At 42.6% G+C, this 27,238-nt stretch overlaps 1 protein-coding gene across 4 annotated transcripts in view; it reads right to left on the bottom strand.

Moving 5' to 3' along the window:
* Window positions 1-10,583: 10,583 nt before the first annotated feature.
* The window catches only part of PIK3CG (phosphatidylinositol-4,5-bisphosphate 3-kinase catalytic subunit gamma), a 57,405-nt gene continuing 40,750 nt past the window's right edge, over window positions 10,584-27,238 (bottom strand). For all 4 annotated transcript variants that reach the window (XM_030216796.1, XM_030216797.1, XM_030216798.1 and 1 more), the window contains exons 8-11: window positions 25,919-26,049; window positions 22,235-22,346; window positions 18,869-19,026; window positions 10,584-11,423 (exon numbers count right to left, since the gene is read on the bottom strand). In XM_030216796.1, coding sequence (XP_030072656.1) covers window positions 11,142-11,423; window positions 18,869-19,026; window positions 22,235-22,346; window positions 25,919-26,049 — 683 coding nt within the window. In that variant the 3' untranslated portion in view covers window positions 10,584-11,141. The remainder of the gene's footprint in view (window positions 11,424-18,868; window positions 19,027-22,234; window positions 22,347-25,918; window positions 26,050-27,238) is intronic.

The following is a 27,238-nucleotide window of genomic DNA, read 5'->3' as shown; positions in this document are numbered from 1 at the left end:
CCCCCTGTTTACAAAGCGCTAGCGGCTGCTGGCCATTCAAAGTGAATGGCTGTGTTGCCATTACTGCACCAGCAGCTGCTAGCTCAGCTTTGTAAACAAAGGGGTTAGATTGTGGGCCCATTAGGGATAGGGGAATACCTACTGAACCTGAATGTAATTCACCTTGGCACAAGGTAAATGATTCTATTATATATGTTCAATCCAATTGTTGATGATGTGACAATATGAGATTCCTCATAGATTTTGATAAACAGGAGATACAATTTTTGGACATTCTGAAAAGTACAGTATAGTTTTCATGCAATGACTTTTAGAAAACCCTTGGGTCACAATTCAGTGGTGCATTTACAGACTATTCATTCAAGTTTACTTAGTCCTTTGTTAACAGAGGGTAATTTGATGAAGGGGCACCTATATTTAAGTGCCAAGAAAGTGCCTATCTGGAGCCTATTCTACCCAGGAAAGTAGTTGCCTATTTTTCTTTCTAAAATACTAGCACAACTGGTATATATGGTGGGAAAAGGAAGCATGATAGGAGGGAAAACGTGATAGAATGACAGACACTACAGAAACTACGGTGGTTAGTGATCTTCACTCATTCAAGAAAGGGGAGAAATTGCTCTCCTCGTTTCTTTAAATTTATCAGCCGCGTTTGCATCATTCATTGCTTTTGGATCGTCTTCAGTCTATAGATTGATCTGGTACAACCTTTGCCTGGTTTGAATCTTTCCTAACTCAATTATTTTTTTCTGTACAAATGATATATCTCTCAGCTATAATTATCCTGTGGTGTTCCGCAGGGCTCAATTCTTTCACCACTGCTTTTCAATATTTTCCTTAGTCCTCTTGCAACATTACTTCTAAATTACAATACTCAAATTTTTCATTTAAGCTGATGATACACTTTTGATATATCCTACATCACCATATTCAATAGATCTAAAGCCTCTTCATAAGACACTTTCTGCACTGTCTGTTTGGTTACATCCCATAAATTCGTACTGAATCCAGCAAAAACAGTTGCATGCTGGATTACCGGTCCCTTTAGCGCACCTTTGACTCAATTAGAATTTTTGGGCCATCATATTATTGCTGTTGACTTTTTCCATTATTTAGGGATTCAGATTGATTCAAAACTCTTTATCTGATAAGCAAATTTCTAATGTTGTGAAATCTGGCCTTTTCTGGTTGCATCATTTGCGTTTCATCAGACATTATTTAGACTTTAAATCCATGCACACCTGCACACGTTACTTCATACTGTTATTATGCTGCAATTCATCTGTTGTTTAAAGCAAAACGTTATGATTGCGTTACTCCTTCATTTCATGAACTTCATTGGTTACCAATTTTGTATCATATCTGGTTTAAGATTTTGGTTTGACCTTAAGACACTCTATTCTGCTAGTCCTGCATTTATTTCAGGTTTGATTATTCCCTATCCACCATCTCATTCTCTCCGCTCACTTGACGCTAATCGTTTGTTGCTCCCATCTCCTAAACAAGCACGATATGAGTTGACTCGGCATTCTGCATTTCAATTTTTGGCACCACATTTCTGGAATAACTTACCAGTAAATATCTGATTGGAACTTTCCCTTCCAAAGTTTAGAAAACTTTTAGACTCACTTCTTTTAATTGGCTTTCCAAACTAATTCTGAATAATTATATTTCCTGATTTGGATTGCACACACCATTACTGATGATTTTTGTTGTGTATTATTACTTCTTTTAACTTGTGTTTGAATGATTGATGTCTTTCCTATTGGAATGGCATTCCTTTCATGATTTTATGTTGATATTTCATTGTTGTTTTGACCTATGCTATGTAAAGGCAGTATATCAAATTTTAAATAAACATAAACATGAAAGGATGTGTGCAAGCAATGTGTTTTTGACTTGTCCAAAAGTTTTCAATTTTCTGGTGTTATTTTTTGATTTATTTCACACATTCATTTTAATATAATTTTTTAAACCCACACTATAACATTTTAACACACACAAATCAACTTAACATGTTAATTTATAGAATGGTGCAAGTTAAATCAATTTGGAATGCACTAACATTTTTAAGATGTACTAATGAACTGAATGCATGCCTAATGAATATACATCCCTACAAGACCAGAACATGGGGGATGCAGGAAAGATGACAAATAGAGACAGGGGAAAAAGAGGAATGAGACTGGAAGGGAGGAAGGGGAAGAGAGATTGGGGAGCAAAATAAAGACGATGAAAACCAGGACCAGATCAGTATGCAAAGGCTAATTTGAGTAAGATGGCAACATGACTATGGGACTCATTTTTAAAAGAGAAAAACGTCCAAAAAGTGACATTAATCTATATTTGGACATTACATTACTTACCAACTTCTATGCCAGCCTCAGATGTTCTACTTGGGTCTATTAGAGCAGCATGCAGGTCCCTGGAGTTCTCTAGTGGTGGGTGCAGTGATCTGCAGACAGGTGGACCCAGGCCCATACTGCCACCTACCTGTTACACTTGTGGTGGAAACTGTGAGCCCTCCAAAATTCACCATAAACCCCCTTCACCCATAAGGGCTATTGTAGTGGTGTATAGTTGGGGGTAGTAGGTTTTGGGGGTCTTAGCAAACAAGATAAGGGAGCAATGGTGAGATGTGTACCTGAGAGCATTTATTTGAATTCCACTGCAGTGCCCCCTAGGCTGATCCAGTGCTCTCCTGGGATGTCTGTGTGACCAGTCTACTAAGAATGCTGGCTCCTCCTACATCCCAATGGCTTGATTTTGTGCGTTTTTCACTTTGACATTTTTTTTTAATGGACCAAGAAGATAAATGCACAGAGCACAAAAACATCTAGTAAATAGCCATTTTCAAATAAAAAAGAGTAGATGCTTTTCTGTTTTGAAAATGGCTATATTCCCCACTTGAATTTTGGACGTTTTTAGCAAAACATCCAAAGTCGGACTTAGATGTCATATCGGAAATGCCCCTCATTGTGTAACAAATGGAAGGAAATAATTCTGACTCTTGCCGTGTGTGAGATAATCACCCTTAACTACAGGCACAACTCTCCTATATAATATAGATTAGCATGAACCAGACAGCTTATTCTCTCTTTTTCCTTCTTTGGCAGACCTCTCTAGCCTATAACAAAAAGCACTGATTAATTTCAATCTTCCTAACCTCTCAGGTAGCTCTTAAAACACAGCTGTTTTGCCACCTAGCAATTAAAGGTAATTCATCTCAATCCTCAAACTTTACCTTGTTTTTAATGTATTTCATGTGAATCCCTGTAATGCTTAAACTAGCTCAAAGTATGCACTCTGAAGCTCCTAAGTGTAGTAGAAACAGCACATCAAATGCAGAAATAACTTTTTGAGAAATCTATGTACATAAGTACATAAGTAATGCCACACTGGGAAAAGACCAAGGGTCCATCGTGCCCAGCATCCTGTCCACGACAGCGGCCAATCCAGGCCAAGGGCACCTGGCAAGCTTCCCAAACGTACAAACATTCTATACAATGTTATTCCTGGAATTGTGGATTTTTCCCAAGTCCATTTAGTAGTGGTTTATGGACTTGTTCTTTAGGAAACCGTCTAACCCCTTTTTAAACTCCGCCAAGCTAACCGCCTTCACCACGTTCTCCGGCAACGAATTCCAGAGTTTAATTATGCATTGGGTGAAGAAAGATTTTCTCCGATTTGTTTTAAATTTACTACACTGTAGTTTCATCGCATGACCCCTAGTCCTAGTATTTTTGGAAAGCATGAACAGACGCTTCAAATCCACCTGTAGAAACACTGAATGTGGCACATGAAGATCATACAGCATATCCAGTTTGCCCATCCATACCTTCTACTCAGCTGTATAATCTCTTTTTTTTTCTCAGATTGCTGTAATTGTCTACTACCTATGTTTGTCTTATTCTTGCTGTACACCACCTTGAGTGAATTCCTTCAAAAAGGTGTTAAGTAAATCAATTAATAAATAAAGTGTGGATTGCTATGGATGAATCTGGTTAAATTCATTTACATATTTTTGATTCATTATTCCTTGTATATTTCCTATTTCATCCTGTTTTCTGTACTAAGTTACTTCTTGGTTGTTTGAAAAATTGCATAAATAAAATACTAATTGTATATTTTGCTAGTGGAGTGCACATGGGCAGAGTTTGAGTAGAGTATGGACATCGCATGCAAGTATGTGCATAAATTATAAAATGCTATAATTTATGCACAAACTTGCAAAATGGAGGTGCATATTAGGTGATGTGAGGGCTATTTTCAATATGACCTCTAAATCCGATTTGGGATGTTTTGTGACCTGGATTGGCTACTGTTGGAAACAGGATACTGGGCTAGATGGATCATTGGTCTGACCCAGTATGGCTATGCTTTTTTTCTTATGAATAAAGCAATTTTTTGAACCAGAAAAATGTCTATTTTTTTTTTTTTTGGTTTGGAAAATCACCATTTTCCAGATGCTTTTGTGCTCAGTGTGTCTTCTTTAGGCACAATTAAAAAAAAAAAAAAAGGCCTAGGAAAAAAACGAATAAAAACAAGTCATTGGGATGTCTGGGGGGGGGGGGGGGCCAGCATTTTTAGTAGACTGGACAAAGAGACATCCCAGCAGAGCAGTGGGGCAGCCTAGGGGGCACGGCAGTGCACTTCATATAAAAGGTCCCAGGTACAACTTTCACTATAACCTCCTTGTATTGTATTGTGAGCCCTCCAGGAACAGAAAAATAAACAATTGTACCTCACTGTGCACCACTACAATAGCTCTCAAGCCTGCAGGTGTAGGTTCAGCAGGTATTTAGTGGTTTTTGGAGGGCTCACACTTTCCACCCCAAAAGTACCAGTTAGAGTGGGATATGGCCCTGGGTCCCCTTCTGTACAGTCCACTTGCACTGACCACTTGGCTACTCCTGGGACTATCTTGATGCTCTAATAGGAATGGCCATCATATCTGAAGCTGTCATAGAATCTGGTATGTAGTGTCACTGTCTTATCTTTTGAGGGATGGGAGAGGGTCAGTGACCACTGAGGGAATTAAAGGGAAGTCATGCTTTAATCTCTTCAGTGGTCAACTGGTCATTTAGGGCATCTTTTTGTAACTCGTTCATGCTTGAAACAGATCTAGCCAAAACCATCTCAATGTTTGCTCCAGGCGTTTTGGGTTTGTTCCATTATGGCAGAAAAACGTCTAACTTTTGGGAACACCCAAATCCCGTCCAAAACACGCGCCCTTGAAATTTTGATGAACTGCAGAGAAAAACGACAGAAATCAGTTTTTCAAAAATCATAACTTAGACGTTTTTGTGATTAAAATGTCCTTGTCACTTTATGATGTTTTAAAGCTGTTTTTCTCTTTTGAAAATGAGCACCTTACACTAGTATTACATAAAGAAAAGCAGACACCTACTTTTCTTTATAAGATAGCACAGCAGTTCCCAAACTGTGCGCTGTGGCACTCTGGTGAGCCGCAGCAAACTCTCAGGGGTGCCGTGGCGCATTGCTCCCTGCTTTCCCTTCCCGCAGGTCCAGCATCTGCCACTTCCTGCTTCTTCACCTGCTGCCACTGCAGTGCTTGCAGCTTACATTTTCAGGCCATCCGCAATTCACACAGGCACTTCGGGGACTTCCCTTTGTCGCTATCAGCCTTCGCAACAGGAAGTTGCATCAGAGAGGACCGGACACGGTAGACTGGGAAGGCCCTGGAATGCCTGTATGAATCGTGGACAGCCCGAAAATGTAAGCTGCAACCACTGCAGCGCTGGTGGGGGAAGGAGAAGGAAGCAGCAGTGATCCTGGACCTGCAGGAAGGAAGGTAGCGAGCGATGCTGGATTTAGGGAAGCCAAAGGTGTGTTGGTGTGAAAGGAGGGGGGCTGCAGGGAGGCAGAGGTGTGCTGGTGTAAGAGGAAGGGGGCTGCAGGGAAAGGAATCCCATGTGGGGGGAGGGGGGTGCAGAGACCCATGTGGCTGGAGGTGGGGTGCTATGAACTGAAAAAGTTTGGGAACCCCTGAGATAGCATCTCCAAAGATGCCCTATTATAAAATCACCCTCTATGTGCTCTGCTAAATGATTTCTGGGTGAGTGGAGAGGATGAGGCCAGTGAACCTGGACCCAGATCTTTGAGAGAAGGTGAGGGGGAGGAAGGGATACGATTGTCTAATTTCAAGTGTTCTATAGCCTAAGGCAGTGTTTCCCTAGTCCAGTCCTGGAGTACCCCTTGCCAGTCAGGTTTTCAGGATATCCACAATGAATATGCATGAAGTTGATTTGCATACACTGCCTCCATTATATGCAAATCTCTTTCATGGATATTCATTATGGATATCCTGAAAACCTGACTGGGAATGGATACTCCAGGACCGGACTCGGGAAACACTGGCCTAAGGAACCCAGGCTTTCTTTATTTTACCTATATGGGTGAGGGGCTGTGGGAGGCTTGGGGGTTGTACTTGGACATATCTGTTTATTCTAAGGATGTTATTGTTTTGGTAGTAAAATGCTGGTTTATATGAATAAACGGCCTTCTGAAAATGTAGTCACACCTAAAAAGTATACGTGGTGTAAGATGGCTTGTATTTGCACAGTAGAAGTGTTCAGGGCAGACTGAGACAAGCACAGGTGGAATCAAGATCCACATGCATATTTGATAAAATATGCAAGACTGAATTGTATATCTCCCAAATTCTATACATCACACTTTAATTTCTGTGCGGAAATCAAAGTGTATTCTATAACAATGCGGGTAACTTAATTGGTTAACTAGCTAATCAGCACTAATTGGCATTAATTTACATGCACAACTCGCTAAGCATATTCTGTAATGTGGTGCACGTAAATTTCTGTAATGTGGTGCACGTAAATTCCAAGTCGCAGAGTTGAAAAGAGGTCATGGTAATGGGCGTGAAATGGGCGTTTCTAAATCTATGTGCATTAGTATAGAATACACTCACTCTGTGCCTAATATAGGTGTTGGGATTTAGGCCAAGTAAAACATGGCCTAAATGAACGCGACCAAATCTGGTCATGTGGGGAGGCACTCGGCATTATTCTATATACCGCACAGAAATTAAAGACTATTCTATAAAATTTAAGTGTACTTTAGAGAATACGTCTAGGCGTATTTTTTTTCAGGCGTCATATATAGAATCTAGCCCTATGTGTACATTTCTACTTGCTCTCAAGCAGATATAATGCCTGTGCCTTCATCCAGGTGTGGTTTCTGTAAGATTTGTGCTAGTATTTTATAAGGACTCGTTAAGGAGGAAAAACAGGTCTCTTCCCATCCTATTAACTGGGGGGTCCTTTTACTAAGCAGAGGCCATTTTTCCCATGTGCCAGGACCCTTTTTACAACAGTGGGTAAAATGCCCTCCAAAAAATGGCCAGTAGGTAAGATAACCCTTACCGTGTGGCCATACGGCAGGGAGCAATTACCGCTACCCATTGAGGTGGCGGTAAGGGCTCCAGCGGTAATCCGATGAATGCTGGGTTAGCTCCGTGCTACAGAAAAAAAAGAAAATTTCTGGAGCGTGGAAATGGTGCACATTCCAGCTGGAACTACCACCGGCAGCCACGTTGGGCCAGTGGTAGTTCCGGATTAGTGAGCGGTAAGCCTGCCTTGGGCTTACCGCCGCTTTGTAAAAGACTCCCTAAGTGCCCTGTTACAAAAATTACCCTTTTTAAGGTTAACTTATCTTGATTATTTTCCCTAAATTGTAGTTTCAAAAACTAGTGAAAATTATTTGGAAAGAAATAATTCCCTTTAGACTTTTCATAGTAAAGTAACATTAGTTGTTGTTAAATTATTTAAGTGGATTAAAGTTTCTCTTTTTTTTTTTTTTATATGCAACCCTCTTCCTTCCATGTTCAATGTCTTATTTTTTGAAGTGATAACACTGTGTCCACTTTTGCACCACCTCCCACTACTGCACACCTTCTACCATTCTGGTTGTACTACAGAAAGGCGGTATATCAAATGCATTACCCTTACTCCCTTCCAGGCCTCCAAGAAATGCAGATTGGGTTAGGTATTATATAACACCAGCATTTTGTATGATTTAAACGGGAACTCATTTATTCTGTCTTAACTTCTGATGCAACTAACGCAATGTTTTGAGGGATCAAAATGACAGTGTCCGACTCTGACATCAAAATTTCTGATTAGCACTTAAAAAAAAAAATTAAATATATACACATCCGGTGACATCATTTTGTCCTTTAGAACCGAAGATATCTACTCTTTTGGGATGTGATTTTCCAAGCAGTACTGTGTCATTTAGGATAGCCTTTGTCCAGCAAAATTTCAGAGTTGCACTAATAGCAGAATATGTGGAGGTAATTGACCCACAGCTCTTCATCTGTCATGTTATGGAAAAAAAAAAAAAGAATAAAAGAAAAAGGAAAAAAAGATATTTGAGTCAGCATGGGGGACATTCCTCTCCATCCCACATAGGGCCCTGTTTACTAAGCCGAACTATAGGCACGCTAGCGTTTTTAGTGTGCACTAATGCTAGAGAAGCCCATAGGAATACATTGCACTACATTTAAGTGCATGTCGGATAAGAGCATGCTCTGTTTAACTGCATGCCGTACTTCAGTCCCGTTTTTGGTGCCATCAATTTCTATGGGGACAAACTTTGGTTTAGCGCACCACTGATAAGTGCAAGATTCGCTTACATGCATGGTTTAAGACCGATCTCTCTGCAGGAAAGACTCCGCATAAGCACACACACGAAATATGGAAGCCGATTGGCGGGTGACAACCAATGAGATTTCAAATTTACTGCCCTTTAGCTGCCACTGGCAGAATAAGCGAAAGAATGTTGTTAAGAGTGTACACTGGGGTCGTTGTCGTCGCAGTGGAACTGTAAGACTTTAAAACACTGGCTGAACGAATAGAAGTTCTTAAAAAATTAGAAAACAAAGTCAAGCATCTATTGCTAAAGAATATGGTGTCAATCCCAGTCAAATTTCATGTGTCTTGAAGCAGAAAGACTAGCAAAACAATACAAATCCACAACAGAAACGAAAACGGGCGGAAAAAGCTGAGGAGGTAGAAGATGCTCTTCTTCGGCGGTTTTCTCGAGTCAGGAGCAGATCGTTTCCTGTCAGTGGTCCACTGCTTATGGAGAAAGCTAATCAGCTAGCTGAAAGTCTTGGACTAACTGAATTCAAAGCCACTGTTGGATGGTTGGAAAGATGGAAGGAGAGGAACAACATAAAATTCAAGAAACAGCATGGCGAGAAACAAGACGCTGATGACTTTGGTGCTGAAAATTGGGTTGTTTCAGTTCATCCTACCATCTTGAACGAGTTTGCACCTCGTGACATTTTCAATACTGACGAAAACGGTCTCTACTGTCGAGCGATTCCTGATGGAACACTTGCATTCAAACATGCCGAAACTACTGGAGGTAAAATGTCGAAGGACCGACTGACGATCCTCCTTTGCTGCAATATGGATGGGAGTGAGAAGTTGGAACCCCTCGTCAATGGAAAGAGCAAATAGCCCCGTTGCTTCATGAAAGTTAAGCGACTTCCTGTGTCATACGAGGCTAACGCAAATTCATGGATCACTGGGGAAATTTGGAAGCAGTGGCTAAAGAAGTTAGACACTAGAATGCAGGCACAAAAGCGTCAGATTTTGTTGCTTTGTCATGATTGTGCTGCACACAGGGATGATGTCAGGCTGTCTAATGTCAAGGTGGTCTTCCTGCCACCAAACACTACCTCTCTGATACAACCTATGGATCAGGGCATAATAGCCAATTTCAAACAACATTATCGGGCTCTTGTGCTACGTTGTCTGATGAGCGTTATGGATGACCAGACTGGCAAGGATAAACATGCTGTTGAACTGGCTCGTAATCTATCACTGTTGGATTCCCTACATATGCAGAAAGAAGCCTGGAATCATGTTACATAGGCAACCATTGTGAACTGCTACAAGCGGGCAAGCTTTGTTAAGGATGTGGAGAGGGACAAACAGATGCAGCTGTTGCAAACTTGTCAGATGAACAGGTTATTGACATCCGAACCGGTATTACTGAAGAGGAGTTTCATCGCTACATAGCTGTTGATTACAATCTACAAACAGCTGACGACAGCACTGATGTCGAGATATGCGCCTACACGCAGACAACAACAGCTGATGATGAAACAGAGGATGAAATGAGCAGCGAGGCACATGCTGACAAAATTCAACAGCCTCCACTTGTCTCTTCTGCAACAGCGCTGGAGAGTCTCAACACCGTGCAGGCCTATCTGGAGGCCACTGGATGTCAATGCTTTGACAGTTTTTACCGTCTGGCAGACGTAGTCTATGGAACTCACAGACCCATTAGTGTACAGAGGACTATAACTGATTACTTCAAGTAAGCCTAATGTCAGTTAATGGAGACTGTATATTGTACGTATAATAACAGTACTGTGCATATGTTTATCAGATGTCAAGCTTCTTTGGGTCACAACGCTTAAGTGCATGCTCCAGTTAACTGCATGCATTTCTTTGGTCCCAGACCCTTGCGCTTAAGTGGATTGCACTGTATATGGGTGTTTCTAGCATTTAGCATGCACTAAAAATGCTAGCGCACCTTAGTAAACACGTCTCATAGACTTTTAAGCAGTGCATAGTATGACTATATACTGTTTTGTAGAATAGAAGCGAAAAGAGAACATGTATTTTATCCCAGAAGCAGAAATTATTCACTTTGATTTCAGCTTTAATATGGGCAAATGGGAAAAAAATGCATCAAATTATCCTAAATGAGATATAAAAGAACACATTGTGCACTCCAATAAGAGGGTCAGTAAATAAAGAAACCCCGTTCTACTCTGTGGGTTCGAAACACCATAAAATTAGCCAATAGAAAACCAACAAATTAATTGGGGAAGTTCAAAGATGTAGGAATATTAAGGTCCCATCCTCAGATCTTGTCTGCTTCTGAACTGTTTTACTTAAAATAGAGTTGACAAGCTTTTAGTGGTTTTATCCAACAGTTGTTAAAAGGTTCGGTTTGTTTTTGGCTCAAACTAGTCCTCAAAAATCCAAAAATGTATCTAAGGCAAAGCAGGAAATGTGTTACACTGTAAGTGATATGTAAGCTCACAGCCTGGACCTCTGCTGCTTTAGGTAACAGTATTAAGCAGAATGCTTTTCTACTCCTTGTTTGATTCCGAGCACGAGATGCAGAAACCAGTTAAACTGCACGGTCCAGCCTTTATCTCTGCATATCTCAATCTGGTCAAGAAAATGCCTCTTGGCCTCATCCTCACTTCTGCCAACAGTAAGCGCATCTCGGATGTATTCGATATCTTCCTTGCTGGTCAGCTGAGGCATTCCCGTCATGAGCATCATGGAGAATAGAATAATGAGAAGGTTTGTATGGTGTCGCAGGGCCAAGTAGGCTTTCACGCACACATCCTATGGAAGAGAAAGGAGTACTTTTGTTAAATTATAGAACTCCATGTGATGTAGAAGTAATAAACAAAGTAAGATATATAGGGAGAAAGTTATCAAGTTGCATTAGGGCACTAACCCAATTTATTTGCCCTTTAATGCACATTGAAGGGTCTTAACACTGCATGTGATGCCCTAACCCAGAGATAATTAAGTCACCCTGTGTTACATAGTAATGCGATGAAAAACATGTAAATGCATATAAAGCAGATCACTATGTAAATTCTATACTACAAGACTACCACTGGGGGTTGCTGGCACCACTGATGAGGGAAGGAGTGACTGGGAATCATTCCTGCCCACCCACTAGCCACCAGAGAACATAGAAGGTATGCTTGGGGGGGGGGGGGAGCCTTTATGAGGGGGATCTTGAGGGTAGGGGCCCTACAGCTTGGGTGGTAAGTTTGTTTGGGGGGCACTAATGGGGAGGGGGCCTTTGGCAGGGTGGCCACAATGGCCTTTCTGTTGGGGGGAGGTGCTCTAGAGCCAAGAGTTTTCTAACATTGCTGGCCCCTTCGAGTCAGCCCAGAAGCAATCGCGCCACAGCTTGGCAGCCCGATGCTCCCAGGTCAACGGAATAACACTGTTACATATGTAAGAGGGAGACACGTCCATGGCTCATCCATGCTTCTCCCCCTGTGATCACCCCCTTGTATTTACATGCTAAGGCAGTGGCATGCAAAAGTTGTACAATACTGCTAAGCATGTGTCTAGCACTTACATACAGAACTGTTACCATTATGCCCGAAAGTCCTAGTATTTTATAACTTATGCACGCAAGTGATGCCTACCTTTAGGTGACCTGTAAGAGAATGAGTAGGTACAAGGATAATTCTATTAAGGGGTGCCAGGAAGGCAACCTTCTGGAGCCTAGGCACCTACTTTCCTTTATAGAATACCAGCATAATGAGTCAAATAGGCGCCTATATTTTAGGCATTTCCACTTACACCAGCCATAGAGCTGGTATAATTGCTGATGCCTAGATTATGCAAAAATGCATATGTAGATCAAAGTATTCTTTTATTTACATGTATATTTGGGTACCCTGCCTGTGTGAACACCCTCCTGTAAAGTATAAGAACATAAGTATTGCCATACTAGGACAGACCCAAGGTCCATCAAGCCCAGCATCCTGTTTCCAACAATTGCTAATCCAGGTTACAAGTACCTAGCAAGATCCCAAAACAGTATAATACATTTTATGCTGCTTATCCTAGAAATAAGCAGTGGATTTTCTCCAAGTCCATTGTAATAATAGCTTTAGGAAGCTAGGCTAACCTAACTGCTTTTACTACATTCTCTGGAAATGAATTCCAGAGTTTAATTACGAGTGGAGTGAAGAAATATTTTCTTCGATTCATTTTAAATTTACTACTTTGTAGCTTCATTGTGTGCCCCCCTAGTCCTAGTATTTTTGGAAAGAGTAAACAAGCGATTCACGTCTACCCATTCCACTGCACTCGTTATTTTATAGACCTCTATCATATCTCCCCTCAGCCAACTTTTCTCCAGGCTGAAGAGCCCTACTCAGTTTAGCCTTTCCTCACAGGGAAGTCATCCCATCCCCTTTATCATTTTCATCGCCATTCTCTGTACCTTTTCTAATACCACTATATCTTTTGTGCAATTGAAAATTGGTGCATTCTTACAGAATAGTGCATAGCTGGAATATTGTGAGTCGTGCTCATATGTTTTTTTTTTTTTTTTTTAATTTTGTAAAGTTTATTGAACAAACCTTATGAAAGTTACATTGCAATGTCTCATCCAAAATTCTGGTGACAACAATCATTCCCTTCTCTGAACCTCAAAATACAAACATATACACAATAAAGAATGTCCCCTCCTATGTCTCCTCCATTTCCCCCCCCCTCTATTTCCCCCCCCCCTCCCCCCATTCCCACTTCTTTGGTCCCTTCTATTCCCAGGTTCCCCTCCTTATATCCCCCCCCCCCTTACAATTCTTTCCCCAATAGTCGATCTAATTGTTTCCATTCTTTAGCCTCGGCATTAAACCTCCCCCTCCTTTTATCTGTCAACTCCTCCATCACCATTAAGCCCTTGACCTTCCCAATCCAGTTATGTAGTGTGGGTCCCTTGTCTTGTTTCCAGAATGCCGCTACTATAGATTTTGCAGCCGCGAGGCCTAACCTCTTAATCCTTTGTCCCCATTTTACTCCTTTCTGGTTCCCCCACCCCAATAAACACCATTTTGGATCATATGGGAAAGGAGTGTCCAGGGCTTCTGTCAATAGTCCCGTAACTCCCTCCCAAAATTTCTGTATGAGCACACACTCCCACCATATATGATAAAAAGTGCCTTTTTCCTCCTTACATCGCCAGCATATATCCGAGGCTTCCGGGAACATTACCTTTACTCTCTCCGGCGTATAGTACCATCTACTTAATACTTTATATGCATTCTCTTTCAATAATACACATACAGAGGCTTTTTTGACCTCTCTGCATACTCTTCCCCACTCGGAGTCAGTCAGTTCCTGTTTCAAATCCCTCTCCCAGGCCTGCATGTATTGATGTTTTACGAATTGTGACCCCCGTATATGATCGTACAGCCTAGATATTCCCTTTCCCCATAAATCGATCTTCCCCCAAACATCTTCCATCTTTTCCTTTTCTACTAATTTATCTTTAATCCACCTTGTGAAAGTTATATAGTGTTTTACTTGCATATACGCATAGATATCAGATGGTGGTAATTCATAGGCCTCCTGTAATTCTACAAAGGGTTTAATTCCCTCTTCTGTCAGCAGGTCTCGGAATCTTATCAGCCCTTTATGGAACCATGTTTTAAATACTCCACCCTGAATCCCGGCTGGGAAGCCTGGGTCCTGTGTGATCCAAGCGAATGTGGATTTAGTCCTAGATCCCCTAAGCCTATATTTTAAAGTGCCCCATAATGCTAAGAGATGTGTTACAAAGGGGTTCAGGGTAAGTCCCTTATATGTATTATCCGGAATCTGGGCCCATAACAATCCCTCTAATACCCCTTCTTGGACAAAGATCTGCTCTAATTTTGTTATTGGTGATAAGTCTACCTTTCCCCATACCGCAATTTGTTTAAGCTGTGATGCCCAATAGTACCAGAGGATGTTTGGTATCCCCCTCCCTCCTTGGTCAGGTGTGCCCCACATTATTTTCCGTGCTAACCTTGCCGGTGCTCCCCCCCCAAATAAATGTTCCTATATCCGTTTGCAACTTCATGAGCTCCCTCTTAGGTACTGGGATTGGTAGTGTTTGAAACAAAAATAAAAGCCGGGGGAGAATATTCATCTTTACTGACGCAATACGACCCCACCATGAAAGCCATCCCTTTTGCCATGTGGTCATATCCCCTCTCACTTCTTTTAATAAGGGTATATAATTTAATTGATATAATTTAGTGAGATTCCGCGGGATCTGTATCCCTAGATACCTAAAACTGTCTTTAGCTACTTTAAATTTAAACACTTCTTTTATTCTTTCTTCCTCCACCTCTGGTATAGTAACCCCCATCACCTCTGACTTATCATAGTTCACCTTAAATCCTGATACCCATCCATACTTCTTCAACTCTTCAATCAAAGTAGGCATTGTCGTCATAGGGGATGAGATGTAAAATAAAATATCGTCCACAAATAGTGCAATCTTGTGCTCCTTACCCCCCATCCTAACCCCCTGTATCTCTTGGAGCAAACGGATCCTCTGAGCAAATGACTCTATGGCTATGGCAAATAATAATGGGGAGAGCGGGCACCCCTGCCTAGTTCCCCGCTGAATATCAAAGTGGTCAGAGTATCCCCCATTAATTTTAATTTTTGCCACCGGACGGGCATATAATTTCTGCAGCCAGCCTAGAAGGTTCTTCCCCATCCCCATCTATGCCATGCTCTCCCATAGAAACTCCCAATCCACTATATCGAATGCTTTCTCTGCATCGATCGCTAAAAGAGTTAGGGAGTCCCCTCTCCTCTGGGCCCCCCACTTAATATTCAAAGTTCTGCGAATATTATCCGCTACTTGCCTGTGGGGCACAAACCCCGCTTGATCCTCATTGATCAAGAATGGTAAAAGCTTGCCCAAGCGCTCCGCCATCACCTTGGCCAAAATCTTAACATCTATGTTCAACAAGGAGATCGGCCTGTAGGAGCCGCATAAAGTGGGGTCCCTCCCTGGCTTGAGGAGTACTGTGATCCCCGCTGCATGCATACTCATAGGCATCTCCTCCCCCTTAAAGCAGGCATTACCCACTCTTATCAGCAGGGGAGGCAATTCTTGTCTAAATACTTTGTAATATTTCCCCGTGTATCCAACCATCCCCGGCGCTTTCCCTCCTTTTAATCCTTTGATGACTCCTATCACTTCCTCCAATGTTATTGGGGCTTCTAAGTTCACCCTTTGAGTCTCCGTTATTCTATTTAGGCCTAAGTCCCTTATGTAATTTCGCTTCGCCTCCAATGTTGCTCCCTCTTCTTTCGAGTATAATTTCATATAATATTTCACAAACTCTGCCCTGATATCCCCATCCTGATGCACCATGTTTCCTCCTCCCCTTTTTAGTTTAGTTATCGTATTTTGTACCTGTCTGCAGCGTAGTTTCCGAGCTAACATGCTGCCTGCCTTATTGCTATATTCAAAGAATTTTTGTTGTAATAATATCCGTTGGAATTCCATCTTCCCAATTTGTAACTTTTGCAGCTCAGCTCTACAAGCTAATAATTCTCTGAACACTTGGGAATTCCCCTCTGCCTGGTGGAGCGCCTCACACTCTGCCAACCTTTGATGAATCATCATTTCCCGAATCCCTTGTTCCCTCTTTCGTTGTGCCCCTTTTTTAATCAGGTGCCCCCTCACCACTGTTTTAAGGGCATCCCATAAGGTCCCGTCTGTTACTTCTGTGTTGTCATTGAATTTCAGGTATTCCTTGATTATATCCTTCACTTCCTTACAATTTTCCTCTGTGTCTATCAAAGATTCGTTAAGCCTCCATACCCTTCCCCCTCTCTCCTTGCCCAACCCTCCCACCATGACCCACACCGGGGCATGGTCTGAGGCATGTATATTCTCAATTTCAGACCCTCTAAGAGCTCCCCATAGCGAGCGACTACCCCAGATCGCGTCTATCCTACCATATGTCTTTTGTGCATGTGAATAATGCGTGTAAGTTTTTTGTCCTGGATGTTGCAACCTCCAAAAGTCTAGTAAATCTAATTCCCGCATTAATTTGATAAGTTTCCCTCTTGTGTATTTCACCCCTTGTTCTTTTCCTTTCGAGTGGTCGAGCCCCGCTGCGGGAAAGTTAAAGTCACCCCCCAATAGTATTTGACCCTCAACAAAAGGTATTAGGCTTGTTCGTAATTTTTCAAAAAATTCCCCTTGTCCCTCATTTGGTGCATAGATGTTAATGAGTGTAATTGGGTGACCCTTAATTGATCCTTTGATTGCCAGGCATCTACCTTCCTTCCCCCTGAATTCTTGTTCCTTGGTGAATTGCAGATTATCTTTGACATATATAGCCAGCCCCCCAGATTTCCCCCCTTTGGGATTCGCACATAGGTACCCCTCGCCCAGTACCTGGTTCCTTAACAATTTTTCATCCTTCTTTTGTATATGTGTCTCTTGTAACATTACTATATCCCACTCCAGCCTGCGTAGTTCTCGGAAAATAATACTTCTCTTCCCGGGTCTGTTGAGACCATTTACGTTCCAAGATCCTACCCTCAAAATCCCCCCCTTCCCCTCCCCCCCCTTGCCCTCTGACCCCCCATCCCCCCGCCCTTCCCTTCCCCTTCAACTGGCTCTCCTCCCTTCTCGCCAGTTCCTCCCAAAGGAAGTGAGTCCCCGCTGGAAATGTCCCCCGACATTAGACTCCTCCATATTCTCCCCCTCCTCCCCAATCAAACCTCCCCTTCAATCCCGCAGCCTCAGTGAACTTTCATGTTACTTTATAGTCTATAACTCAATTCACTATATATGAAAACTTAAGTCCCCATGAATAGCTTATCTGATTTTATTCAGTCCACTCCTTCATCTTCGGATTCTCTCTGCCTCTCCTTCATGATGTTAGGTTCCTTTTCTCCTCTGGTCTGGCTCATTCCGAAGCTCCGATCTTTCACTGGTGTCTGCTTGCGGTGTGGTGATGAGCTCTCTCCATTTGGCAAGTCCTCACACCCCATTTCTCTCAAGGTCTTCCAGGCTCCTTTAGGTGATGGCAGCCTTCTGTGTGCAGTTCCAACTGTGACCTGGAGCCCAAATGGGTACAGCCACCGGTATCTTAGGCCCATCCGTTGCAAGTATTGAGTCACCTCTTTAAATTCCTTCCGTTTCTGAAGAGTGGCTCGGGCCAAGTCTTGGTAAATTTTTGGTTTGCAATTTTTCCAGTTGAAATCTCCCATTACACGGGCTGCTTTCCATACTGCTTCTTTCACTCTGAATTCATGGTAACATGCAATAATATCCCTGGGTTGCCCGCCTCTTTGTGGCCCCAGGCTCCGATGTGCTCTGTCCAGAACTGGTAGTTCTCTCTCTGGTTGGTCTCCACTTCCCTGCCGCTCTTTGAGTATGTGTGCACTAATTTCCTGCACCACTTTCATGGCATCTCTAAATTGTTCTTCCTCTGGTATTCCTTTAAATCTGAGATTGCATCTCCTTGAGCGGTTTTCCAAATCTTCTACTGTTTGTTCAAGATCCGATCTGGACTGCTGTTCTTTCTTCAATGCTACCTGTAGCGTCTGCACGTCGTCTCCCAGCGTATCCACGCATTCCTCTGTCTCAGCTACCCTCAATCCAATGTCCTTCAGCTCCTCTCGGAGCTCTGCCACAGAGGCCTGTATTCCCTTCCGGGTGGCAATCATTTCTGCCTTTAGTTCTTTGAACCAGCGCGACACTTCATTTCTATCCAGATCTGTACCACTCACTGCTGGTTCCTCGGGGTCCGGATCTGTTTCAGAGTCTCCGGCCGCCATCTTGCCGCCTCGTGTGCCCGATCGCGATCCCGCGATCTTGCTTGCCTCGCCTTTTTCGCTCGCAAACTTGAACTTTGCGAGACCCTTTCGGGCTGCCATAAGTTTAGCTATCCTTCCGATAGAAAGCTGCGAGTACTGCGCTCAATTTGGAGGGGTTTTATCTTATTTTAGTTCCGTCAGGAGCGGAGCTCTCTCTTCAGGCGTCCATCCACCAGCGCTGACGTCACTTCCTCCTCGTGCTCATATGTTGCCACTTAACGCATGCAAATGACAAGTGCCATCTGGTTTTGCCACCTAAATCTGGGTGCTTCTTATAGAAGTAGCCCCTCAGAGTATAAGAATTTGTCTATGGTTTCTGTTAGACGTCCTTCTCATAACCTTCAGGAACTGAAAAACTAATATTAGGCAATTATGCAATTTAAAAAGAATTTTTTGTTATTATACTTTACCTCGAATTTATGGAAATGTTGACTTGTCTTCTTTCCAGATGTTCCCATCACATAAAGGAAATCAGGTGTTAACACAAACGGGACCCTTTCCTTATTAATTCCAAGGAAGCTTTTGTAGTTGCCAAGAATATGACCAAAGTCAATATGAAAGAGATTCCCTTAAAAGAAGAATTCAAAGTTAAAAGACAAATGACAAAACAGGATGGTCTTTTCATTAGTATTTGAAACAGTCTGAGTGTCTATTTCTTCTTCCCAATTCTGGTTATTGCATCACATTTTAACTCTTCTTGTTGGGTGTACAATATCCAGTCCCTGAGGGCCACAGATGCATCTTCATGTCAGGGTAACTAAAGTAAACAAATTAAGATAACTGTTGGACCAAATGGTTTACAGTATGCAAATTTAACTGATGAATATTCATTGTAGATATCCTGAAAACCAAACTGATTTGCAGCCTTTGAGTACCAGATTTGCTAGTCCCTGACCGTAGCACAATGATTCTACTACTACTACTACTACTATTAAACATTTCTATAGCGCTACTAGACTTACACAGCGCTGTACAAATGAACATGAAAAGACAGTCCCTGCTCAACAGAGCTTACAAACTAAATTGGACAGACGAACAGACAGCTAGGGGTGGGGAAATTGCAGTGGTAGGGGTGATAAGTGAGGGTGTTGAGTAAGAGAGTCATGGTTAGGAGTCAAAAGCAATAGCAAAGAGGTGGGCTTTAAGCCTAGACTTGAAGACAGCCAGAGACTGAGCCTGACGTACTGGCTCAGGGAGTCTATTCCAGGCATAGGAAGCAGCGAGATAGAAGGAACAGAGCCGGGAGTTAGCAGTGGGGGAGAACCACCCCACATACTTTGTTTTGAACATATTATTAATTTCATTATTCCAACCACCCTAATTAATCTTACCCGGTAAAAGGAATAAAGAAGATATACATGTAGAAAGGTTTGGCTTTCCCCCAGTGGTGTTCCTGGCCTGGATGGCACCTGGGGCGGAGTGCTGATGCGCCCCCCCCCCCCCCCCGCTAAATGACACCTTCCCCCCCCCCCCCCGGCGAAATGACACCCCCCCGGGTGCACGCCGCTGGGGGGGGGGGGTGCCGCGGTGTGCACCTGCTCCAAGTTCGCTAAACTTCGCTTCGCTGCAGCTCCCTCTGCCCCGGAACAGGAAGTAACCTGTTCCGGGGCAGAGGGAGCTGCAGCGAACGAGCGACGAAGTTTAGCGAACTCGGAGCAGGCGCGCCCCTCGTTACCCCCCAGCGGCGTGCACCCGGGGCAGACTGCCCCCCCTTGGTACGCCACTGCTTTCCCCTTTTAGCACTGGTGAGACCAGTAGCTTCCCTCTCTGCTGAGGGAGTCTTTTTAGCTTCTCTCTCTTTCGGTGGTGGGGGCAGCTGTCTTCACTCTCTGGATCCCCTTTCCCTTGGCAGAGATACAGTAGGTAGCTTTCCTCCATTTTGGCACTTCTTCTGCAGTAGTGGGGTAATAGCTTACCTCACAGGCTTCTCTCTCCTTTGGCAGAAGTGAAGCAGGTAGCACCTCTCCTCTGATTTCTCTGTCATTTAGGGGTGGACGGTAGATAAAACTGGCCTCAATTTGTTTCCTGACTCCTCATTGTTTTGGCAGGCAGGGTGAGTGCAGATCATCCAACCTTTCTCAATTTCTCTCCTTCATCAATTAGGAAGGAGGCAGCAGATGGCAGGTTGCTTCCTACAGTAATAACATCAGGGCAGTGTCTACTGTTTCACGCCACCCTCTCTATTTCTGATGTATACGAACCCACTGCATCCCAAAGGTTGAAGGCCAGTGCTCTAGCGCAGAAGTGTAGTCAGGTTTTGATGTCAAGGGGGGAGCAGAACTTTTATAAAACAAACGTCAGTGTGAAGCCGAAGGGCTGATCTACATAGGCACCATCTTATTCAAAATTCATTTTGGGGAGCAACTGCTCTCCTTGCATCCACCAAGCTACTGGTGTAGTACTTCTCAGTCCTCTCCTGGAGTCACACCTAGCCAGTTGGTTTTTCAGGATTACCACAAAGAATATGCACTTTATATACTGCCTTTCTGTAGTGCAACTTTTCTCTGTGTTAAGTGACTTGCCCAGGCTGCTAAGGAGCTGCTGTGGGAATTGATTTGCATATATTGAAGACCTACTATATGCAAATCTCTCATATACATATCCATTCCAGCCAATATTCAGCGCTATTTAACCGGCCAGGAAAGGCTCCTGGACAGTTAAATAGCAGTTAACCGGCTCAGGGCAAATATTCAACGTAAGATGGTCGGTTATCTCTACTGAATATTAGCGCTTACCCCCAGATTCTATATAGCGTGCCTAAAGATCAGTGCCAAAATCCGCATGAATTTTATAACAATGCGCGTAATTTAACAAGCCTAACATGCTAATGAGCGCTGATTACAGCACTTAACAAGCAATGAGAGCACTGATTTGAATTTACGAGAACAACTCACTAATCGTATTCTGTAATGATGTGAGCTGAACTTCTAATGCACGCAGGCAAAAATGGGTGTGGTTATGGGCAGGGAAATGGCATTTCGTGGGCGTTCCAAAGTTTACGCACCTAGTTATAGAATATGGCCTACATACTATCATCAATATTTCTTTTTTGGGGATCTTGCCAGGTATTTGTGACCTGGATTGGCCACTGTTGGAAACAGGATGCTGGGCTTGATGGACCTTTGGTCTTTCCCAGTATGGCAACACTTATGTATTTTACATGAACCAAAAAAAAATCATAGGGCATGAGTTTTTGAGACCATGCAGGTCCTATCTTCAGTTATGACTGTGAGATGGGATTAAGAAAGGATAAGAACGACTTCCCAAGAGATAAAATATTTTCTAGAATAAATGCAGATTACGGAACTGTTTCCATGTCATTGAGCCATTACAATGGCTTACAATATTTATCAAACCTAATATGGGCAAAGACGAATATAAGGATGTCATCAATTCTATATTAAAAATATCCCTTGCTACAGTTATACTAGGGCAACAGTGTTGCACTCCCAACATTTACACCAGCCACTTTTCGGCCCACCTTACTACTACTACTACTTAGCATTTCTATAGCGCTGCCAGGGTTACGCAGCGCTGTACAAGTTTCACATGGGGAAGGACAGTCCCTGCTCAGGAGAGCTTACAATCTAAAGGTTACAAACTATGTAGTACCTTAGTAAAAGGACCCCTTACTCTTACTTCTACAATAGACTTGAAATAGGCACCTGCATACCTTCTTATAATATTAACCTTCATGGGCCCAATTTATTGAGATTATGTTTATGCTCTTCTGCATCAGTGGGAAAACCTATAATAAATTATAGATTCCAACTTACCAGACTCTGTTATCATAATGTTGTCATTATGTCGGTCTCCTATTCCTAGTACATATGTAGCCACACAGTAACCCGCACAAGAATAAACAAATCTTTCCACTGAGGCGCAGAACTAAAAAAGAAAAAAAAATGAATATAAAATATCATCTAGAATTTCAACATTTGCCAGCCACCATTTAAGGGGTAATTTCGAAGGGATTCTAAACAGATAAACATGTATTTTGTCAAGGAGGAGACCCCTTTCAATATTCTCTATCCTTTCTCCCCCTGTAGGGAAGAGGGCCAAACTGGCAAAAGTGCACACAGGAAAGTTCTTTTTTATTTTAACTAAAAAGTAACAGATGGGATTGAAGGTGATATCTTTTTAACAGACTAATCCATTTGTGCTTATGGTAGGAATTTAGATGAAGCTTTTAAAGGCTTTCTGAAAAATAAAAGTGAAGGTAGCAACCCTCAGGAAATGTGCTTAGAAGTTCATTTAGACTTTAAGGGGTCATTTTACTAAAGTGAGCTGAAAAATGGGCTGTGCTAGTGTAAGCGCGTGTTTTGAGCGCGCACAGATCCATTTTTTAGTGCGCCTGTAAAAAAGGCCTTTTTAAAATTTTGACCAAAAATGGACGTGCGGCAAAATAAAAATTGGCGCGTGCCTATTTTGGGTCTGAGACCTCACTACCACCCATTCACTTAGCGTTAAGGTCTCACGCAGTAACCGTGTGGTAATCATGTAGGCACGTAGAATGACGATTACCGCCCAGTTTCTGCCACGCGCCAGAAAATAAAAATTAGCCGGGTGGTAACTCCAAATTGACGCACGTAAGCACCTACGCAGCTTAGCAAAAGGGCCCCTTATAGAATTAATAAAACTCACATTCTCAAGTTCGGACATACTTTGCAAGTTTTGGCATTGGACCCAAATAGGGGTTTACCATTTGAAAATTGGACCTCTGGTGTGGTTTTGGAAGTCAGAATATTACTACTCCAATTTAACTTCTAAAAGCACCAACATCAGGATGTAAATGATTTAACTGCAGAGATGATGTTGAATGATTAGGAGTAGCGTGATCAACTTTATTGTAGACTTGATTTGGTAAATGCTTTCACACATTCTCCTCCAGTTTCATATTCAAGCAACCATCTTATACAGGTTAGCGCCTTATGATAAACTCTACATGATATGATTGTCTGTGACCTACAATTTATGTATTGACACATTCTGTTTAAAGATATGATATTATATATTTTGAGTTGATCTCTTTACGTGGCTCCTTGACATTTCTGATGTTATGTATTTGTATATATGTATATATATTTAAATCATATTCCTACATACGTTTTTTTATTCTTTTCTTTACTTTGTTTTTCAATTACTGTTACATCTCTTCACTTATGTTCTTAAATATGTCTTTATTTGTTTCTGTATTTGTTTCTTATTGTGATTTTAGACTCCTGGGGAAGGCATTGTTGTCAAAACATGGTGCCGTGTCTCGACTCATTTTATTTACTACTAAAAGATATTTTTTCACACCATGTCTCCTGCACTTTTTCTACGTAGTGGATCCAGTTTCTCCGCTTCGGTGGTTTCTTGTTGAATGATTAGGGCCACTTGGCTCATCCATACTACTACTACTACTACTACTTAACATTTCTAGAGCGCTACTAGGGTTACGCAGCGCTCTACAAATTAACAAAGAAGGACAGTCCCTGCTCAAAGGAGCTTACAATCTAAAGGGCGAAATGTCAAGTTGGGGCAGTCTAAATTTCCTGAGTAGAGATGTAGTGGTAGTGGATCCAGTTTCTCCGCTTCGGTGGTTTCCTGTTGAATGATTAGGGCCACTTGGCTCATTCATACTACCCACTTACACTTAAATTTGCAAATAGCTTCCATATTATTTCTGGTGGGGATTCTAAAAGGGATAAAACATCACACCCAAGCTGAGGTTAACTGAGGTTTTTATGGATATAAATGTTTAGATTAATTCTTCCCTGCCACCACCATATCTCATGGAAAAGATGTGGATTAGGTCTTGCTTTCGAGAATGTTGGCCTTCTTTGCTAAGTAGTATATTGCACCTTATTTATATATGGCCCAATATTCTAAAGCACCTAAATGTTTAGCGGTGGCACTTAAACATATAAGTACCCTGTCCTCTTATGCTTCCACACCTGGTATCATGGTTCTTGCTGCATCCAGTTGGTGCTGCATCTAAGATGTCAGCCAAGGAAACTCAAGACGTGGCACCACCTGGACAGCTGCAAGAACCATACAAGTACTCTATTCATGAATTTTCAGTAGCACTAAATGTATGCTGAAAATCCTTATAGACTGTTCCAACACTCTCTGGAGTGCTGGCAGAGCAAGGGTGGAGTGGATGTTCCACTCAATGATATGGATAGCTGGCAATATTCAGCTGCTGTCCATACAGCTAAACAGTTTAATTTTAGACCAGCAAAAAGGAGGCCCTAAATTAATCTTCTCAGTTGCACATTCTTTTTTTAAAGTTTTTATGGTGACTGACCCCCTCCCCCCCAAAAAAAATGTCAATAAAAATAGTACTCACTAGCCTCGGATGTTATAGCTAGATCCATCAGAGCCGCAAGCAGGTTCCTGGAGTAGTGTAGTGGTGGTAGTCACTGCAGTGCACTGTAGAAGTTGGACCCAAGCCCATACCTCCCCCTACCTGTTACACTTGTGGTGGAAACTGTGAGCCCTCCAAAACTCACCAGAAACCCACTGTACCCACATATAAGTGCCCCCTTCACCCATAAGGGCTATTGTAGTGGTGTACAGTTGGGGGTAGTGGGTTTTGGAGGGCTGAGCAGACAAGATAAGGGAGCAATGGTGAGATGTGTGTACCTGGGAGCATTTATATGAAGTCCACAGCAGTGTCCCCTAAGGTGCCCCGTTGCTCTCCTAGAATGTCTGGAGGACCAGTGTGCTAAAAATTCTGGCCTCTCTTACATCTCAATATGCCTTGTTTTCTCTGTTTTTCACTTGTACGTTTTTTTTTTTTTTTTTTCAAAAATGAACTGAAAAAATATACGCACAGAGCACAAAACCTTGTTATAAATGGTATTTAAAAAAAAAAAAAAAAAAAGACATTTTGCAGTTTTGAAAATGGTCATGTTTTCTATTCCGATTTGGGACGTTTAGTGCAAAATGTCCAAAGTCCGACTTAGATGTCATATCGAAAATGCTCCTCTATGTGTATAGCAGAGCTGAATATATATTAATTCTTAAATCCATGGCCAGCATTAAAAAAAAAAAAAAGAAAAACCCGCGACTGAGGCTTTTAAATATTGACCCTATATCTTTTCCCTCCAATCTCACCATCTTTGCCTCTTCCTAGGCAGCATGTCTAGATGGATCAGGGCTGCTCACTGGCTTTTAGAAAGGTCTGATGTAAGCAGTTCCTTCCATACCTCTCCAAGCCTTAGTGCCAAATGTCCTTGGGGTGGCCTAGTCAGACTGGCCTTGACAGGCAGGGGATCAAAACCTGGATAGCTCACATTACAAAGTACTGCATTTATGGTCTGAGCCAGGGGGTAGGGGCAGCCAGAATTATGGTTTGTTTACATTGTGGAAAGTAAGAAACTCCTGGCAAAAACCATGGAAACCTCTGTAATAACAGGTATGTAGTAAATTTTCTATCAATGAGAAATAAATGAATTATTTAAAAAAGCCACCTTTTCTTCAACTGGACACTTTTCCTTTAGCCACTGATTCAGCACTTCATCCTTAAAAGCCCCAGTGTTGCCAACTGTGCTTTGCTGAATTTTGGCAATGGTGGTAGCATCCTTCACTATCTCAATCATTCCTGCACAAAAAAAGAGATACCATGCTTAAAACCATCAGCACTGACTTCTGAGAAGGAAAGTCACTTACAATGAAAAGCTTGCCAAGGTGATGGTCATATGTGTGTGTGGGGGGAAGGGGCTCAGAGGGAACAGCACTAAAATATACTACTACTAGTAAAAAAGGCCCGTTTCTGACACAAATGAAATGGGCGCTAGCAAGGTTTTCCTTGGCTCCCCTACAGCCACCCATGTCCAGCGACCCTCCTCTCCCCCTGCGCCCACTGCAGCCACCCATGTCCAGCAAACCTCCTCTCTCCCCTGCCCCCCTCCTGCCACCCATGTCCAGCGACCCCCTGCCCCCCCTGCAGCCACCCATGTCCAGCAACCCGCCTCCTCTCTCCCCTGCCCCCCATGCAGCCACCCATGTCCAGCGACCCTCCTCTCTCCCCTGCCCCCCCTCCAGCCACCTATGTCCAGCGACCCTCCTCTCCCCTGCCCCCCTCCTGCCACCGATTTCCAGCGACCATCCTCTGGACATGGATCAGCTGTGAGGCATGTTCCCCCCCCCCCCCCGGGTTTTGAAGTTGACATCATAATGGCTACGGTGATGTCAGCCTGATCTACGGAGCCTAGCAGACCAACTCGGAATGAGCCACGGTCCCAGGCAAGTCAGAACGTTGGAGGTGAGAATTATTATATAGGATATACCATAAGAGGGAGAAAACCATTATAAAAAACAATATGGCCTCTATTATTCAAGCCTTGGTGCACACCACAAATTCTGGGTCTTTTACTAAGGCGCACTAGCACATGGTAAACATTAGCAATGTCCATATATTCCTATGGATGTTGCTAATGCTTAGTGCGCCCTCAATATTAGTGCACCCCAAAAACGCTAGCGTGCCTTAGTAAAAGAGGCCCTAAGGGTCTTCTCTGACACTGTTCAGACTTCAGACCTCTTGTGTGCCCCATGCGACAGCTCTTTGGTGGAAATACTATGGTAGAAAGCCCTGAAACCGCAAACAAAGTGGACTGGTTCTGAGGGCAATCTGGAGAAATTCAAAAACGGTTAGTCTCCGTCAACTAATGCAAAGCCAAATGGTACCATGAGATAGGATAAGAATGGCAAATCCTCATATATAGTTCTCTATTACTGTATATACGATATTGGTATGCGGTGAAATCTAAAATAATTTTTGAGTGACAAAT

This window comes from Microcaecilia unicolor, chromosome 10, assembly GCF_901765095.1.
Source record: "Microcaecilia unicolor chromosome 10, aMicUni1.1, whole genome shotgun sequence".
NCBI classification, from domain to species: Eukaryota; Metazoa; Chordata; class Amphibia; order Gymnophiona; family Siphonopidae; genus Microcaecilia; species Microcaecilia unicolor.
The sequence above is the reverse complement of the archived record's forward strand: the minus strand, read 5'-3'. Positions and strand labels throughout refer to the sequence as shown.